At 35.0% G+C, this 18,640-nt stretch overlaps 1 protein-coding gene across 7 annotated transcripts in view; it reads right to left on the bottom strand.

Annotated features, from left to right (window-relative positions):
• Positions 1–798: 798 nt before the first annotated feature.
• Positions 799–18,640, bottom strand: part of HSF2 (heat shock transcription factor 2) — a 39,785-nt gene continuing 21,943 nt past the window's right edge. For 2 of the 7 annotated variants that reach the window (XM_060616540.3, XM_060616546.3), the window contains exons 6-13: positions 17,768–17,829; positions 16,527–16,614; positions 14,619–14,767; positions 13,923–14,162; positions 13,531–13,636; positions 8,788–8,841; positions 5,724–5,808; positions 4,256–5,268 (exon numbers count right to left, since the gene is read on the bottom strand). In XM_060616540.3, coding sequence (XP_060472523.1) covers positions 4,976–5,268; positions 5,724–5,808; positions 8,788–8,841; positions 13,531–13,636; positions 13,923–14,162; positions 14,619–14,767; positions 16,527–16,614; positions 17,768–17,829 — 1,077 coding nt within the window. In that variant the 3' untranslated portion in view covers positions 4,256–4,975. Of the gene's footprint in view, positions 1,404–1,951; positions 2,460–2,716; positions 2,838–4,255; positions 5,269–5,723; positions 5,809–8,787; positions 8,842–13,530; positions 13,637–13,922; positions 14,163–14,618; positions 14,768–16,526; positions 16,615–17,767; positions 17,830–18,640 lie in introns of those variants that run through there. The other 5 variants (XM_060616542.3, XM_060616543.3, XM_060616544.3 and 2 more) reach the window with 5 other exon arrangements.

Below are 18,640 nucleotides of genomic sequence, written 5' to 3'. Positions count from 1 at the left end.
ACCTGAAATTGGATCTCAGGTAATTAAGGTGATGTTCTCCTAAAGAACCTTTAGTGGGTGGACCAGTTTAATTTGGAGAATATATTTAATTCATTAGATAGCTATTCTACACCTGCTGTGTCCTGTAGGCATTTTTTCCTAAGTTGCAAATTGGTGCTGACACAAAATGGTATTTAAAAAAGTCTCTTATGAGGGGGGGCCTGGATGCCTCACTTAAGCATCCATCTCTTGATCTCAGGTCTTGAGCTCAGGGTCATGAGTTCAAGCCCCCATGTGGGGCTGAAGCCTACTTAAAGTCCCTTACCAAGGGGGGAGGGGGGAATAAGAATATAATTGTAAATGAGTACTCTATTCCATTTAGTCCAAGGTTTAGTGAAATGGTCTGATTCCCCCAATATTATGGGCAAGACAATGCCTATAAAATTCTTGGGCATTTATTCAGAAAAATCTTATGTTCACACGGAATCCAGTACCTGAATGCTTATCACTTTATTTGCAATAGCCCAGACTAACAACAACCCAGAAGTCCCTCAACTGGTGAATGTTTAAACACACAGTGGTACATCCATATCATGGAATACTAACTATAAGACAAGAGTAAACTGTTGGTACACAAAACAACTCGACTGGATCTCCAGGGAGGTATCCTGGGTAAAAACAGCCAATCCCAAAAGGTTACAAAGGATCATTTCATTTATATTAACATGCTTTCAATGATGCAAATAAAGAAATGGGAATTCGTGGTCTTTGGAACCAGGGATGAAGAGAGAAATCTTGGTGGATGGGCTAAATGATTATTTTACAAGAAGTTGCCAAACTTACAGAGTCACTGTACCATTTCATATTCACACCACTGATGTATGAACAATTCATTTTCTTTGCATCCTTGCCAGCCTTTGTCACTATCTCCTATTTTAGCCGTTATAAGAACATTGTGTTATCTCAATTGTGGTTTTAACTTGCCTTTCCCAAATGGCTAGTGATGTTGAGTATCTCTTCATGTGCTTATTTGCCATGTATATGTCCTCAGTAAAATGTTCATGCCTTTTGGCAATTTTCTAATTGGACAGTTTAATTTGTTGAGTTTTGAGAGTTCATATATTCTAAATACTCATCCTTTATCAGATACATGGTTTGCAAATACTTTCTCCCAGTCTGTAGCTTTGTCTTTCCATCTTGACAGGGTCTTTTGCACAGCAAAAGTACTTAATTTTGATTAGCTTCAATTTATCAATTTTTAAAAGACCTTACCTTACACACGTCAGTTTTGTAGTCCTTTATGTTAAACTTGTCACTAGGCCAGTTCACACTTTTTAGTACTGCCCTATAACAGCTCTGAAAGCATCCCCGTTTACTGAGCAGATGCTCTATTCTTCCACCTTTGATTTTCTGTGTTCTAAGATCTAAGATAAAGAGAACTTTTGTTTCTTTTGTTAATGAACATATTAGGGTTCTCCCAGAGGAACAACCAGTAGGATATTCTGATAAGTGGTGAAAATGGCACTTCACCTCTGATCTTTCTTACTCCCAAACCCATAACCCCTGTCTAATCATAAGCAGCATGGTAATCCCAAATTGAAGGTCACTACAAAATATTATGCCAGTGCTCCTCAAAACTGTAAAGGTCTAGTTTATTTGTACTGTAGTTAGTCTGACACCAGTTCCATGAAATTTGTTGATTTGCTTTATGGTCTAATATGCAACCAACTCTCAAATATTTCATGTGTGCTTGAAATGAACATTTAGGCTCTAATTCTTAAATGCAGCATTCTACATATGTTCATCACAGTATCATTAGGTCCTTTTCCTAGTCTGCAGACTATTTTCACACTGAAACTTATCACCTGAGTATACCATCCCTATGAAAAGCACCATGATCCACCCTAAAGGAACATTCAGCTGCTAGTCTAAGTCCTATGCTGTCTCCTCTGGCCCTACTTTTATACCACAGTCTTCATATTGTTTTACAGGCAGTATACAGACTTCCTCTGGTAAATGAGAGTATTAAGAGGAATCACTTTCCAGATTTTCAATTTTCACGTTACTCCTTCCTCAATTTGGATCTGTGCGAAAAGATGCAAAAGGACATCAAGGCATCCTCCATCCCTCTTAGCGATTACTCTCCATATTTAACAAATATGTACCTCTTATGCATTCTGAATCTTACCAAGGCACTTTGGATAAAATCTCTTGAATATCCAATAAAGACACAATTTTTAAGTATTGGTGTGAAGGAAGGACATTGGGAAAAAAGGTCCTTTTACAATTCAGGTAGTTTCTATTTTTTTGCTTTCACTGAAATAGAAGGATCATCTAAAGTCACCAGAGTTAATAAATCATAATAAAATAGTTCTGGTATGTAATTCTGAAGGAATTCAGAGAATTGACACTGCTACAACAAAATTCTTCCATTCTCATGCTTTTTTGTATTATAAATGAAGTTTCTTAGAGTTTTACACCTATGAAAACAAAAAGGAATAAAACTTATGCTCTTAATATTAGTAATATTCACCCCCAGATACAAAAAAAAAATTGGGGAAAAACTCCCCCTCCCATCAAGACCTGTTCACTCCACAAAAAATATATTTCTGATAAAACTTATGTTTAATAACAGTTCACCAAAATATGAATGTTTTATTAGTGGGCAGTAAGAAGAGATCAACCAAAAAGAAAAAAAAGTTCCAAAGGCAGAACATAAAGTTTGTTCCCCACTCACCTGAAGTCTACAATGGGTGTCCAAGATTGATAGGTGGCTTTCTTCTAAGCAGTGATTCAGGAAGCCAAATTTCTTCCTCCTTGAATGTATACTCAGAAGCCACATACTCCTCTGCATCAGGCTAGTGGAGGGGGGTAAAAGAGCAAGGAGGATTGCACAGGGGAGGTTTTCACAGACCACACCTGAAGTTCTATTACATGACTTCTGATTTATATGGAACTCAGTTCCATAGCCACCCTGTATACAAAGGTGGAAATAATCTAACTGAATGATCGAGAAAATGGTTTGGCACTCACTTAACAGTCTCTGCCACATGTATTTATACTGTTTTGATCAACTGTGTATTTATAACTGGAGACAAACTTATTTAATGCTTAGAATCTTAAGGTTACAGGAAACAATTTCAAATTTTGTTACAGAGAAGTGTGACAGTATCTTCGATGTATGACTCTCACAGATGATAAAAATAGGATAAAATTCTTTGGGAGAAGAATAGATGATGATGGATATCAAATCACTGTGGTATTTAGATTCCTTTAGATACATTTTAAAAAGCACATAATTGCATTTTTAAACAGTAATGACTATTTTTAAATGGTAGTATTAACAACACCCTAAATTCCTTCCAACTAAAGATGAAAAATTTTAATTTCAACTTAAAAAGTGCTAGAATATATAAAGTTTTTCAAGATTTTTAGAATACTTCTAGAGCTCCAAAATGTCCCCAAAGAGAAGAAATTTCATCATATTCCACACTGAAGGTAAGGGAATAAGAAAAGTCTCTAAAGTTGTATCCCTTCCCAGTCTCTAAATTCTTGTTCTCAACCTTAACGACCTCTACAAAAGTGACCTCTACAGCTTATGCAGAAATTTCTGGGGACAAAAGATGCCATTGTCAGAGCCAAATATTTTAGGATCTGCTAAGGAAGGGTTTCCTATCTCTGTGCTAGGTTTTCCTTTGAATTTTTACAACATAGTAAGAGAAATTCCAAGATACGACAGAATATGGCCAAGAGGAAGGTAATTTGTAATTCCTAATCAAATGGCCCTATCAAATATTCAGATATAAACTGCACTATTTCCAGCCCTCTGCCTGAAGGTGGAATTCAACTTGATAAAAGAGGTGTCCTGGTCTTGCATTAATCTCCTGAACGACAGATCTAAAGGCAGAAAGTGACTTAACTGTTTTGTCTTCCCTAGGGGCAAAAATTATAGGCCTTTCTTTGGGTGGCACCCAGTGATAATGTTCTTACCTCATTTGGGACAATGAGAGGCATACTTCTCTCAGTTCTTTATTAGAAATATAGAAAGCAAGCCAGTATAATTTAATAAAGAACTTTAAAACACATTAAGTTTAGAGACCTTATATTCCTTCCTTGTTGCAAATAGCCTATCTTTTGAGATGAGGCACAAAGATCTTGGTGTGACTCAATAATGGACAACAGACAGTTTACAATTTAAGTCTATCTACTTCCTATAAAAAAGAAAAATTTCTACATGTGGGTGTCACCTCTAAAGAAGACACATAACAGACACTAGTACGCAACATTCATTATATTTATTTTACTAAATAGTATGGTTCAAAAAAAACACAAACAAATCAGAAAACTTTTACTTAAAACTAGTCCAACGAGATGGATGGGGTTGATGTCATCCCATTCCCTTCTTTCTATGTATATGAAGCTGGAGCCATATCTGACAGCAAGCACTCAAGTATACTTTGCCTTTCCTGTTGAACATGAATGAACTTCTCTGAACAAGAGAGACAAATGAAGTTTTACAAGATACAGGCACTTTATGTTCCCAGTTTTTAAAAATAAGCCAAGTGAAAAATATTTAGTAAAAGTAACTGGAACAGACAAAGCTTTAAGAGTTCTACCATTAGTTCTAGTGACTTACACTCAATGCAAACAGACAGCATCAAACAAGTAAAACAAACAAAAAAGTTTAACTGGGGTTAATGGGTATATATGTAAAAAAGAAATCCAATTTACTATAACTGGAGAAAAATGGCCATTTGAATCCAACTTAGAGATATACCAACAATGTGCATTAAATCTTGTGTACCTATGTAGCTGAGTAACATCTGAAAGCTTTGCAAGAGTGTGTAAGTGAGAAAAGCAAAAGGTGCTTTTGATTCCACAGTATCTGATTAAACAAAACAAAGCAATTTACAAAAAAAAGTACCAAATGATACTTTAAAATAAATAGTTCATCATTTTGATGAATATATACATGTAGAGTCCACTTCTTGGGGATTTAACTATCTAAAAGTGGCATATCACTATCCAGAGGTGCAGGAGCAAGTTCACATAAATAAAACAGTGTGGCTTCACTAGCTTCGGCTTCAGTCAATGGCTCCAGGCGAACAAGCTTACTTTGGGTTGGCTCTGGATCTAGGCTGCTATCCAGAAGCTCATCAACTTCTATGGGTTTATCTACAGAGGACATAACTTCTGATGATGCTGTACTCCCCTGTTCAACAGTAGAAGCAGGGTTCCCATCGAGGAATGCAAGAAGTGGAAAGGCAGTGTACTGGATAAGCTGCTTATCTATAATAAAGATTAGAAAAATGCTCTTTTATCACCAGCTTATACAGAGTTCAAGCTGAAGGTGGAAAAAATAAAAACAGATGTGCATATATGCAATCAACTACCCTTATATATCCAAACAAGAAATCTGACACTTTATGCCAGTAAATTTAAAAATGTACTAGTCAGAAAGGTTAAGTCTTTTATTCAACAATTACAATATGAGAATTCTTTCAGTTGTCCTAAAGTTAAATAAAAAAAAAAAAAAAGACTTAAAGAACTATTACCTCACCAATTTAATTTTCTCTATCTGCTGAAACCTTGATACATTATGCACAGAATTGAGAACAGTACATTCTGTGTTCAACTGTTAAGTATGGCCAGACTTTCCATACTCAGAAATATTCCTATTAGTTTCTATGTAAGACTTTTAATTTTAAAAATCTGGAAAAAACTAATACTACATTTATACCTACCTGTTTTGGGTTTAGATTTTCTTCCCTCTTCTGAAACTGGCTGAACTACATTGTTCTTGGTAGTTTCTAATCCTTTATTCTCAGACTAAAAGAGAAAAAACCATATAAAAATACTTGTTTCATATTTTATGTAGTCCTAAAATATAGCATAAAATAAAGAACAGTATGTGAATACATTATCTGAAATATATGGGATCAGGGAGCACCAGAAAAGAGGAACTAGAGAAAGAGATCTCAACAGGTAACAACACTGGTTAAAAAAACTATTGCTGTCATCAAGTGGATGAAACAAAGAACCTGAACTAGAATGACAGTAAGTATGAAAAGAGGGGACATTTCAACAGAACAGACAGAATTTGTCAAGGGTAAAATGAATCAAAGGGAATGAATGTCAAGGGAATGAATCAAAGATGGCTGGTTTCAAACTAATTAAGAGATAATTCTTTAAACAAACTCATCTTAAGCAGTTTTGATTAAAAATGTTATTACTCATTTCACTCACAAACAGAATATTTAGCATAACTGAACATATTTAGAGTAAGTAGCTCAGGATGACATGATGATATCCTTAAAAACTATAGATCTCTATAATTGGAAGCCTCAAAGTTGAGGTGAAATTGCTTCATTTCCTTTTTGAGACTCTTTCACTTCTTTTCTGTTATTTAAATTGCTTCTTTCAACCATTGTCTTCTCTCCTCACATCTGATTGTAAAGGGGGATTAAAACTTTAATGTTGTTTAGTTCTTCAATGCTCTTTTCCACGATGTTCAAACTGAGGTGCAGTGGTTCACAATTTTTCCTGAACAGCTGTAAGTCCCAGACACTTGCATGCTGGTTCAGTACATATGGTGTAAAAAACATACTAATTCCTATAATTCTCCTGATATTCATCATAAAATGAAGCAGTACAAGTTTCCAGGATTCAGACATAAGAATGGCCCCAACATATAATAAAACTAAACCTTCCGAAAAAGGAACATAAAAATATTTCTCATTTAGCAATCACAATAAATAAACAGTAATGCAAAAATACCATTTTTGTTTTTTACTTTTTAAAAAGTAGTTTCCAAGGATGCCGTTATTACTCTAAAACATGAGAACCAGGATGACAAATGGGTTTCAAGTCCTATACAAATTCTTGTTCATTAGTAGTGGCCACTTAGATTGCTCTACTGAGGAGTACAAGTATCCTGATTTATTAGGAAAGAGTGTGTAATCTATGTCAATAAAATACCTGTCATGAGCAAGGGAATGTGCCAATTATTTGAAAACAATAATTAGATTTTAGAACTATAATGAAAAGTTATTCTCTAATTTTTCTATAGTACTACAGAGCTGTATGCAATTTGCTGTTTAACTGCTATATCTGAGAACTGTATTTAAACTATTGTTTTTGGAATAAAGAGGATAATCCAGGAAGAAAGAATGACTCAATGTCTAGCAATCAATAAACAGTGCAGCACATTCACTAAATGAATGCATAATATGGGTTCATTCCCCCTTAAGATCTAACGTTTCACAGTATCATATTTACTGAAACCCAGTGTTGAGGTGATCCAGAGAACCTTACAGTATAAATCCAGGCAAACTGTGGTCCACATGCCATATCAGCATGCTGCCTGTTTTTGTAAATAAAAATTTACTGAAGCACAGCCACACTCATTCTTTTCTGTATTGTCTGATGCTGCTGTTGCACTATAATTACAGTATTGAGTAGTTGTGACAGAGAACATATGACCTGCAAAACTGAAAATATTTACCAAATGGCCTTTACAAAAGTATGCCAACCCCAGATAAAAATCCAAATACTGAATGTATAATCAACTTTCTAGTTCAAAAATTCACAAATTCTTTCAACTCTAAGTTACCCAGGCTATAATATATAATTTGAATACATAGAAAATCTGGTCAGGCTATCCTCACACATGACATTAATCAGAAAAATTCTACTCTCTGGGGCACCTGGGTGGCTCAGTTGGTTAAGCATCTGACTTTGGCTCAGGTCATGATTTCGCAGTTCATGAGTTTGAACCCCACCATCGGGCTCTGTGCTGGCAGCTTGAAGCCTGGAGCCTGCCTCAGATTCTGTGTCTCCCTCTATCAGCCCCTCTCCCACTTGTGCTGTGTCTCTCTCTTTCAAATATAAAATAAAACAAAAAGATTTTTTTAAATTCTACTCTCTGACTCTAATCACTTACATTTATTTGATATGTGTTCATTTTTAGACTACAAGGAACAAGAATCAAACTAAATTTTGATTCTGCTAATCTAGAATTTATATAAATTTCAGGGGACTTGATTTACGCCTTTGTATTCAGTAAAAAATGGGACTGAAGAGTTTGGTAAAAAACAAGATAGAGTATATACCTATTTAAGACAATAAGCTATAAACAAAGTAAAAGAATGATTCTAATCATCTGCTCTTAACAACTTCAAATTGTCCTTATTACTCATTAAAAACAAGTTCTGAAGAATTTCAGGTAACATCTGCTAATCCCAACTGGAGTTCCTATAAGTCTAATAACAAAAACCATCACTTAAAAAAAAAATAGTCCAAAATCCACACTTCATTGTTTAACTTTCCTTACGTACAATTAGTACAAATTAGTTCAAATCCCTGAGCTTTTACTGCATGCTAATAAAAAGAAGGAACTTATTTAAAAATATCAGTACCAGTAAATTTTCAATAAAAATTGCTGAGAAGCTATTCATAGAAAGAATAAGAATGTAAACTGAAGCACATAAAACATAAAAAAATATTTTAATTATTTATTTCAGTGATACACCTGAACATGCCAAGTTCAGTTGATCTCCCAGTACCTTGAGGGCTGACTTCATATTGGTAGTTTATCACACAAGTGCCTAAAGAATTGGGCAATGACTCACCCCATAACCAAAAGCTATTTTTTCATCTAGAATTTTACTATCTTGTTCACACATATTAGGGTAAGAATATAAAATGAGTTTTTTGTAACTGGGAGTGATATTGCTCTCTACTTACTAGGACTTTTTCTTTTCAGATTCTTACAGCTAAGGGTCCTGAGCAACATGAATTAAAACTTACTTTTGTATTATTGATGTAATCTGTGGGATTCATCTGCACAGAACTAGTGAAAAGCTGAAAGACCAAACAAGAAAGATGATAAGTTTAAAAAATATTAAAAAAGAACTGTGTGTTCAAAATTTCTATACAGCCACGTTGGGTGAAGAGATGTAGCTCCTGCACTAAGAAGTTTTCATACAGTAAAACAAGTATGAAAGAGAAAAGCAGGAAAGCAGAAGGAAAAACATACAAAAGCAGAGCAAGCTAGCCCATGCAAGATGTTTTAAGAATTTCTCCATAAAACAGTGGAGTAAATCACTTAAAGACAAATGGTGTTTTGCCCCACTTTCCCTCTCCTCCATCTCCTTTATTGTTTTCTTTCTAAATGCTTTTGGCTTTAACTGGCACCCAGGACTGAGTTCCTTGCCCAGACAGTAAGCCTTTACTGACTACCAGCTAATTATGTGAGAAATTTATAGAATCTGCTCTGACAGTGCCTCCTAAATTACGCCTCAAATGCAGCCCTCTCACCAAATGGAATACCTCCTTGTCAGTTCTTTTCACCTCACCTAGTAACAGAAGATGTAAATGCTAAGACCACTGCTTACTGCACTCCTCAATCCAGCCAGTTTACAGACAAAGCTTTTAAGTCATAAGCTTCAAAGTCATTCATTCCACAAGGATTTATTGAGCATCTATGAAATAACTGACATCATGAAGAATACACAATGAAGACACTATTCCTGCTCTCTGGGAGCTTACAATCTAAAAGACAAGAACAATATCAAACAGCAACATATAATCAGATTTAATTCAGTATAATAATAGTAATGGATACTGGGGATCAAAAGTACTAAAAAGAGAAAGGAGAAAATCACATGTGAGCGCACGCATGCGCAGATGAAACAAAAGCGCACATGCAAGATGAAACAAAAAGTCTTTATGAAGCTATCCAACACATATCAGTCCCTGAAGAATAGTTAGGATTTGGAAAGAAGAGAATGGAGGGAAGAATAAACTGTTACAGATTAGCAATAATAGAGAAGAAGGAATGGCTGTGGGGTAAGTTCTAGAAATAGACAAGATGACCAGTCCAAATAACACAGAAGTTCTGAGTTGAATAGTAAGTTGTATGTAGTAAGTTCAAAAAGTAGAACAAGGCCAGTCAGTGGACAAGACCACATTCTGTCAGCAATAATAGCCTTGGAAAAGGCCTCAGAAATGACACACAGTGATTAAAGCATTTTTGGAGAATGAACACACCAACGGTTCAAAGGATAAACTGAAATGCAGAGAGACTGCAGACAGATCCCTCCTCCACCCTCTCTAGACAGTGATTCCTCTCCTTAAGTTCCACATTCATGATAGCCCTAAAAATGTCCCCAGTTCTTCCTTTTGTTAACTTTTTCCCCTTTCTTACTACCTACTGATCCATGAAAAGGATGAGACTCGGATCCTTAAGAGTAGATAACTGTAAATAACTGCAAATCTCTGCCAAGTTCAGCTTGTCACTGCCTCTGAGATTGAACAGATTTTGTCTCTATTGAGAGTGGCATCTGAGAGTATAAGCTCCTCACTCCTTTGCCCTACTCACCCATTAAATCAGGGATACCTTCATGTATCCCCAGCAGATGCACAGTGTGAAGCAGAAAAAAGTAAATCATGTAGGAGGAGCAGTGACACAGCTGGTTGAATCCTAATTCCAGGCCTCTCTTGCTGACACTCCACACTGGGCCACTCAGAACTGAACTCTGCAGAGAACCTGAGTTCCTCAGCATATCTATTCATGTCCTTACCATCTCTGCCACCTCAGAGAACAAGGTAACCTATGGGTGGATTTTTATAATACAGCATGAGATTCAAGGAGGAAACAATGAAAGTCTTGGATGAGAGAGGCAACAGTAGAAATACAAAGTAGGAATGATTTTTGAGTGCTATTTTTGAAAATACTTGAGGACCTGGTGAACAATAAGAGGTAAGGAAACCAAGATGACTCAGTGATTACCATTCCTGGATGAGTAAAGAGAAGTCTGATACCACCATAGAAAATAAAGCTGGGGGCACCTGGGTAGCTCAGTCAGTTAAGCATCCGACTTTGGCTCAGGTCATGATCTCGTAGTCCGTGAGTTCAAGCTGGCGTCGGGCTCTGTGCTGACAGCTCAGAGCCTGGAGCCTGCTTCAGATTCTGTGTCTCCCTCTCTCTCTGCCCCTCCGTGCTCATGCTCTGTCTCTCTCTCTCAAAGTCATACATAAACATTAAGAAATTTAAAAAAAAAAAAAAAAAAAAAAAAAAAGCTGAGAAGTGTAGCTAGTTTGGAGAATAAAGAAAAGTTTGGTATTAAACAGAAATAATCTAAGGCAAGATCTTAACTGATGATTTCAAAGGCATGGAATTAGAATTCAAGCAGTTTACTTTAAAAAAATATTAAGAACTTGAGGTATAAATTTGAGAGCAATCTCACAAGCCATAATCCCTTCACAGAGAAAGGACAGAAAAAGAAGAGACATAGAACAAATAAAAAGATAAAAGAATGGTACCTTGGGGAATACTCACAAGTAGAAAACAATAGGGAAAAGAAAAGCTCTTTGAGTAACCAGAAAATAGCTAGAAAGACAAAGAGAAAAAAAAAAAAAAATCCAGTGCCTCTAAAATCAACAGAAAAAGTTCCATTGTCAAAAATCACTAGTGTTAATGTGATTAATTATTTATAATCCCCAAAAGAGTTCTTCGTGTTAGGCATTAGCCACATTTAACAGATGGGGAAACTGGGCAAGAGAGGTGAGCTTTCCCAAGGTTAATACCATAGCTACTAAGTGACATAAGCTAAATGGAACCCAAATCCATCTGATTCAAAACAAACCTACTCCCCCAATGGCCTGATTTAAAAAAAAAAAAACAAAAACACAGCCACTCATTACGGTTAAACCAAGGAAGCACAGGCTTAGAGCAAATAAGCAAGACAATACAGAGTTTCAAAAGAAATACAGAGTAAAAAAGGAAGTACCAAATACCACCAGCCATTCATTTCTAAAACTCTGTAGTGAAAGACTTAGAGAAGTAGAATGGTAAATGAACAGAGCAACACATCAAAATGTTTAAGATGGAGAAGATCTGAACCTACTGAAGAGAGATGGGAAAGATCAAGGGCAGAGCTAGAAAAACAGAGGCAGAGGGCAGGTATACAAATAGACTTTAAAGAGAAAGAAAGCACTTCCTTTATGAAGAAAAAAGATGAGATTCCACAGCTTATGAGAGAACGAGGGCATGATGATTATCCTCTGTGAATAGGAAAAGTTGGCCAGACGAGGTCTTGAGGACAAATGTGATTAAGTGTTCCAAGGTTAAATTAAAATAATCTAATTGTAGGGGCACCTGGGTGGCTCAGTTGGTTAAGTGTCTGACTCTGGCTCAGGTCATGATCTCACGGTTTGTGAGTTCGAGCCCTGTGTCTGGCTCTGTGCAGACAGCTCAGACCCTGAAGCCTACTTTGGATTGTGTCTCCCTCTCTCTCTGCTCCTCCCCTGCTCATGCCCTGTCTCTCAAAAATAAATAAATGCTAAAAAAAATTAAAAAAAAACAATAATCTAATGGAAGATTGCAAGTATTTGTAGAGGGTCAGAATAATGAGATTTTATTTTCTTATGATCTAAGGGACATTCTAAAAAGGTCCTTGGATTAGAGTGGGGACAAAGACAAACTGAATAAAGGGCTGTCAAATTACTATTAACAAATTAAAATAGGTCATTAACATGGATGTTGAATTCATGTAAGATGGTAACACAGATCAGTATGGAAAGGAAATCTTCAAAGAAAGTGAAATCCATCCTGTGATATACTGATGATTCGGAAAGGATAATCAAATCATGGATATTGACAAAACCTGATGAGAAGCAGAAGAGTAAGGTGGTGAATTAATAAGACTGAAAGATAAGAAAGAATTAATTCCTTTTAGCCTCACTGAGAAGCCCTTAAAAGGACAAGACTGAAAAATATCTTGATGGAGAGAAGCTGCATTTTAAGGCAAAAAAATGCAAAATAAATAAATAAATAAATAAATAAGCGAGCAACAAACTTTTCAGGATAGAGAAACATATTCACAACAGAAAACAGAAATAAGGAAGAGAACAATATTCATCTGGATGGAACCAAGCCATGTAAGAGAGGAATGGTAGGAGCAAAAGGGAAGAAAGGTAGTTAGTTAATGCCAGAAATGGTAGATAAGGATTCACAGTCCAGACAACACTGGAGTCAGTTCATGTAGAAGGTGGTGGGGATTGCAGGATAACCTTAGGACTTAGGGCATAAAAATTTTAAAAACTATAGCAAATATAATAAAATATTATCCACTTCAGTGGAAAATACTAATTCCCAAAGTATTAAGAAGTATCTCCATACTGTTTCCTGGCTAAGTAATTCTACGACTAAATATCCACCCATTTCTCTTCAGTGACAATTTGTTCTAGAGCAAAACAAAACACGGCAAGTCTAGAGAAGACCTGGATTTAGTAGTACCATTGAACAGAGTTGATACATTGTTATAGGAGGATTAATTGAACTGTTACTCAGAAATGTGTAGTAATTGCTGATCACCCTCCTTCATCATCCTGAATCCATCTGTTTATTGTTTCTGATTAACAAAATCATTCATTTAAAAAAGAAAATGCAAAGACAGTGTAGAATACAAGAAAATGATGTATTATTTCAACACCATACACATAAATACACAAACTTCCAGTACAGCAAAGATTATTCAAAGTACCTACATCAACCAGGAGATCTGGGTCTATGCTAAACTGTCTTCCTGACAGCATGGCTTGGAAGTCCTCTAAGCTGCAATCAATACTGTCAAGATAATCCAACAGCTCAACCCTAAGGGAGAAAAAGATTAAAAAATATATCAAATATTAGATTTCCTTGTTTCACATTAAATTACATTACAGGGGTGCCTCATTACAGAACCTTCAAGAAAATCCCAAGACACTCTTGGGATGATTAAATCCTTTCAAAATAACATTTGCAGAGGTCAGCCGTGGCCAAAACAAGATAGATTATATGGGTTCATAATGTAAAAGAAAGATCGCCAAAAGAGAAACAGAACATGTGAAGTAAACAATGAAAGCAAATAAGCTCATACAACATCTAGGTTAACACTTACTTTCCCAAAAGATTGATGTTATCATTTAAAATGGAATCCATCATGGTCACAGGATCTTCTGTGGTCAGACTAGAGGAGCCATTTAGCTGGACAGCACTAGACATGAGAGGGCTGGTGCCATCACTGCCTGAACTTAGGGATTCTCTAGCTGGTTCATTCTGATCTCCACTCTGAATGACAGGTGCATACTCATCTTCATTGTCATCTTCAACAATGACAATATCAGGGTACTGGCTACAGCTATATCAGGATGTAAAAAAGAAACAATCACATTTTCAAACAAATTCAACAAATCCATTCTGTCCATTCATTCTTCATGAAAACTTTCTCTCCAAAACATGTATCAAAAGGCTTAAGTTTCTTGAGTAGCTTAATCACAAATATTGATTTATCATATGATACAAAACCACAAAGGATCAATTAAAGACATTTAACTCCACAATTAAAAAATGAGAATTCTCATTACTTTTTGTTGGGAGTCTTTGCTGAGAGGAAAAAATGAGAATTCTCATTACTTTTTGTTGGGAGTCTTTGCTGAGAGGAGAGTATGTGGTTAAATAATTTGGCTTTTTCGGTTTAATAATCCAGATATGAGTCAGACAATAGTTTTTCACAGAATAAAGTGGTTTTGAATTTAGCTTTCTGATAAGAAAAGTAACCAATATTTTCACAAATTTTACTTCATAATCTCCTTACTTGGAGGGATCAGATATAACATCCTCATTAGTTTCTGGAATAACAGGGATATTTTCTTCATCTGCATTATCATCAGTTACATCATAAATAATGATGTCATCTGAAATCCGCTCCCTTGGCTTTAAACCTTCAGTCCTACTATGTGGAACCTAAAAAAAATCACGGAGACAATATATATCAAAATTTGAAATTATACTGACTACCGAACAGCATACTATTTAAAAAGTGCTAACTAAGGATACACAATGGTAAGCAAAACAGTTATGCTGTCTGCCCTGATGGGACTTATATACTAATTGTTATTAGCACCAATTCACAGAGGTATGAAGTGTGTTACTTCATCTACTTAACTATTTCTTTTACTGTAAGAATTCTTGAAGGTGACATGCCTCCGAATGATTCTATGGAAAGATCTTCAAATTTTACAGTATTTTTTTTATATCCAAAGGGTTAAAAAAAAAAAAAAAGTCCTAAGACTTCACCAGGAATTTCAAGCATAACCAGATGACCACTGTGCTGATGAGGATTATTTTATCAGCTACTCTATTTGACTTATGGTTTATTCTTATTAAATGCTTTCATTAATAGGAAAAAAAAAAAACATTTCAGCTATTCCACAGTTAAATGTCAGCCTGTTTTCAGCAACAATTTTTTTATTCAGCTACAGATATATTCAGATCATAGGTACTTAATAAAAATACATTCAGTTCTCTAAAGCAAACTAAAGTCATTATCATATGCAAAAATCTGTAAATTTCAACAGTAGATAAATCAGAGGCAAAAGATGTAAAGTACTTAAAAATACATAAATCTAGGTAAATTAAAAAATCGTCATCTAGGGGCGCCTGGGTGGCTCAGTCGGTTAAGTGTCCAACTTCAGCTCAGGTCATGATCTCAAGGTCTGTGAGTTCGAGCCCCGCATTGGGCTCTTGCACTGACAGTTCAGAGCCTGGAGCCTGCTTCAGATTCTGTGTCCCCCTCTCTCTCTGCCGTTCCCCCACTCAAGCTGTCTCTTTTCCCTCTCTCAAAAATAAACATTAAAAAAAAATTTTTTTTTTAATCGTCATCCATTACGTTGAGTCTTTAATTCTAAAAACACAACAGATAGGTTTATTTATTTAGAAATAGTGGTGGGAAGAACCAGATGTTAATTATAGTTTGCTCAAGAAAAAAATCTTGGTACATTAATAAATCTAAAGCAGTATTTAGAATTCCAAGATTTGAAAGTAACAATGAAAATCAGATATTAAAAAAAAGTCCAGACTCTGAGCTAGACTGATTTGCCAATGTGTAAGTTTGACAAACAACAAATGATCCAGAGAGCCCGTGACAAAGATAAAGGTAAACAGAAACACGTTTTGAAATTGCTAGACTAAAAGGTCTAGTCTATGCAATTTATAATAAAAACTGGAAACTTAAAATAACCAATGGATGAATGCATAATTACATTATATAATATTCAATTAATATAATAGTTGAGATTAACTAAATGTTTAATAAATCTCCAAAAGAAAAACCAAGTGAAAAAAGTTACAATGCAAAAAGATATGTGCAAAATTATATGTAATTTATATAAAGTTTAGATACATGCAAAATAATACCAAATATTGTTCAAGAAGTCACACATATAATGACGAAGGTGATGATAAATTCTAATTCAAGACAGTGATTATCTAGGAGAGCCTGAAGAAAAGGTGAAAAACAAACCTGGGACCAGGCAAACGAGACAACTATATTTACAATGGTTTATTTCTTAAAATCTAAAGCAAAAAATTAAAAATGTCATGATTTAATAAGCTGGAGGATAAGCACACAGATTATTATTCACTAAACTCTGAATGAAATACTGCTACAATAAAACTTGGCTTGAAATAACAAATATAAAGTAGAATTTAACCAAAAAATTACTTTATGATGGTGATTATCAGCTGGTTCTTTGACTATATGTTGAAACAGATTCTTCTTTTGGGCTCCATTAGTATTTAGAAGTAGAGGCCTGAAAATCAGAAGATATTCATGAAATTCAGTGAAGCAAACATAACATGAAATTTAAATTCTTCTAATAATTTACCCTCACATGAACATACACACTTTAATAAGAGATTTGTTAATCATACACAATGAACTCTTAAAACGGTCACATCTGGGGTGCCTGGATGGCTCAGTCTCTTAAGCATCCTACTTTGGCTCAGGTCATGATCTTGCAGTTCATGGATTTGAGCCCCACGTAGAGTGCTGTGCTGACAGCTCGGAGCCTGGAGCCTGCTTCAGATTCTGGGTTTCCTTCTCTCTCTGCCCCTCCCCTGCACACACTCTATCTCTCTCTGTCTCTCAAAAATAAATAAACATTAAAAAAAAAATTCTTTAAAGAAAATGGTCACATCTTAGGAATAGAAATAGAGGATGACTGTATTTAGGACTTTTATTTCACCATTCTTTTGGACTATTTTTCTTAAAATAAATATAATAAACTAGTCTCTCTGGATATACTTCACTGCTGACTGAATAACTCTTTATGAACTGTACTTACATAGTAAAAAAACAAATAGGTAATATCATGAGAACTAGTTTGTGGAAGGAGAGTTAAGGCCACAGCCTAAGTTGTAAACATAAACAAGCTTTGCTAAAATATGGCCTTACAAGATCTTTATCTGCTTTCCAACTATTCCTTTATCCATTATCCTTAAGCTTTAGTGGTAACAACGGCAGTTACTATCATTTATAGGTATCACAAGCTACATTCAATATATAGGTTTTTAAATCCCTTATTAGTGAATTAAACATAAGAGAGATCAAGTAAAAAATTTTTTTATTTTTTTTCAATATATGACCTGTTTTTTAAATTTCCCTCATTCAGGCCATCTAATGATACATTAAACTGCTAATGTGAATAAAAATGGATTCTTTATTAACTGTATATGTGTGTTTAAAGTGGTCATTTAGGCTACCTTATCTTTCAAAAACATCAGCAGGATGACAGCAGGAGGAAATAACACTAGTATTGAAATGTTGAGAGTATAAATTAACAAGGAAGTACTGTGCATCTGGGACAACAGGCATACTCTAAGCAAATGTAGGCCATTCATGTTAAACACTAAAATGTTTACTTGTCCATGAATAAGTCAAAGTGTTTTACCACAAAATCTTACCTTTTACGTTTTAAACTCACAAGTTGGTTATTCTGAACCAACGTAACAATAAACTGGACAATCTAAAAGGAAAATATAAACAAAAAAATTTCCATCGCAGACTCTTAATTAGTCCATATTACAAATCTTACAAAATTAATTCAAATACTACACGCTAAGTCACATAATTTCTCACATATTAACATATCTGTAATCTGAGTGCATCTTACAATTGATATCTAAAGAAATTTAACAGTTTCCAAGCAGAAGGATAACCTATGATGACAGCTGCAGCTACCTGTAATACCAAGATGCTTAAGACATTCATCTACCTACCTACCTACCTACCTACATCCATCCATCCATCCATCCATCCATCCATCCATCTAACCACCCACCCACCTACCCATTTATCTATCCAATATTCAATTCCGTTATTTGTTTTGGTGATAAGTACTAAGCATGCCTGGATACAGATCCCAACTTTCTACTTAAAATTCTTTCAAGATTATGATGGGGGGGAAAAAGTGACTGGAACATTTTTCTTGCACTGGGTAATAAAATTAGAGGCAAAAGAAACTGCCAGCTCTTTCAGAATAGAGCATAAAATTTTCAAGGTAGAAAACGCTTATTGGTTGATTCTAGAAAAATTATTGCTTAATACAAAATATTGCCATGAAATATCTAATTATACAGCAACAGAAATAAACCCCAAATACAGTTAGAGGTTATCCAAAAATAAATTCACAATTTAAAAGTTGGAATACATATGCTTTTTTCTTTAAAGTTAGAATACATATGCTTTTTTCAAATAAACAACGTAAAGATTTTGTTTTAGATGGTTTTCCTCTTAAATATCCAAGACACACACACTGCCAATCAAAAGAAGCTGGT

The sequence above is a fragment of the Panthera onca genome, chromosome B2, assembly GCF_046562875.1.
Source record: "Panthera onca isolate mPanOnc1 chromosome B2, mPanOnc1 haplotype 2, whole genome shotgun sequence".
Taxonomy (NCBI): Eukaryota; Metazoa; Chordata; class Mammalia; order Carnivora; family Felidae; genus Panthera; species Panthera onca.
Note: the sequence above shows the minus strand (reverse complement) of the source record. Positions and strands in the feature narration are given on the sequence as shown.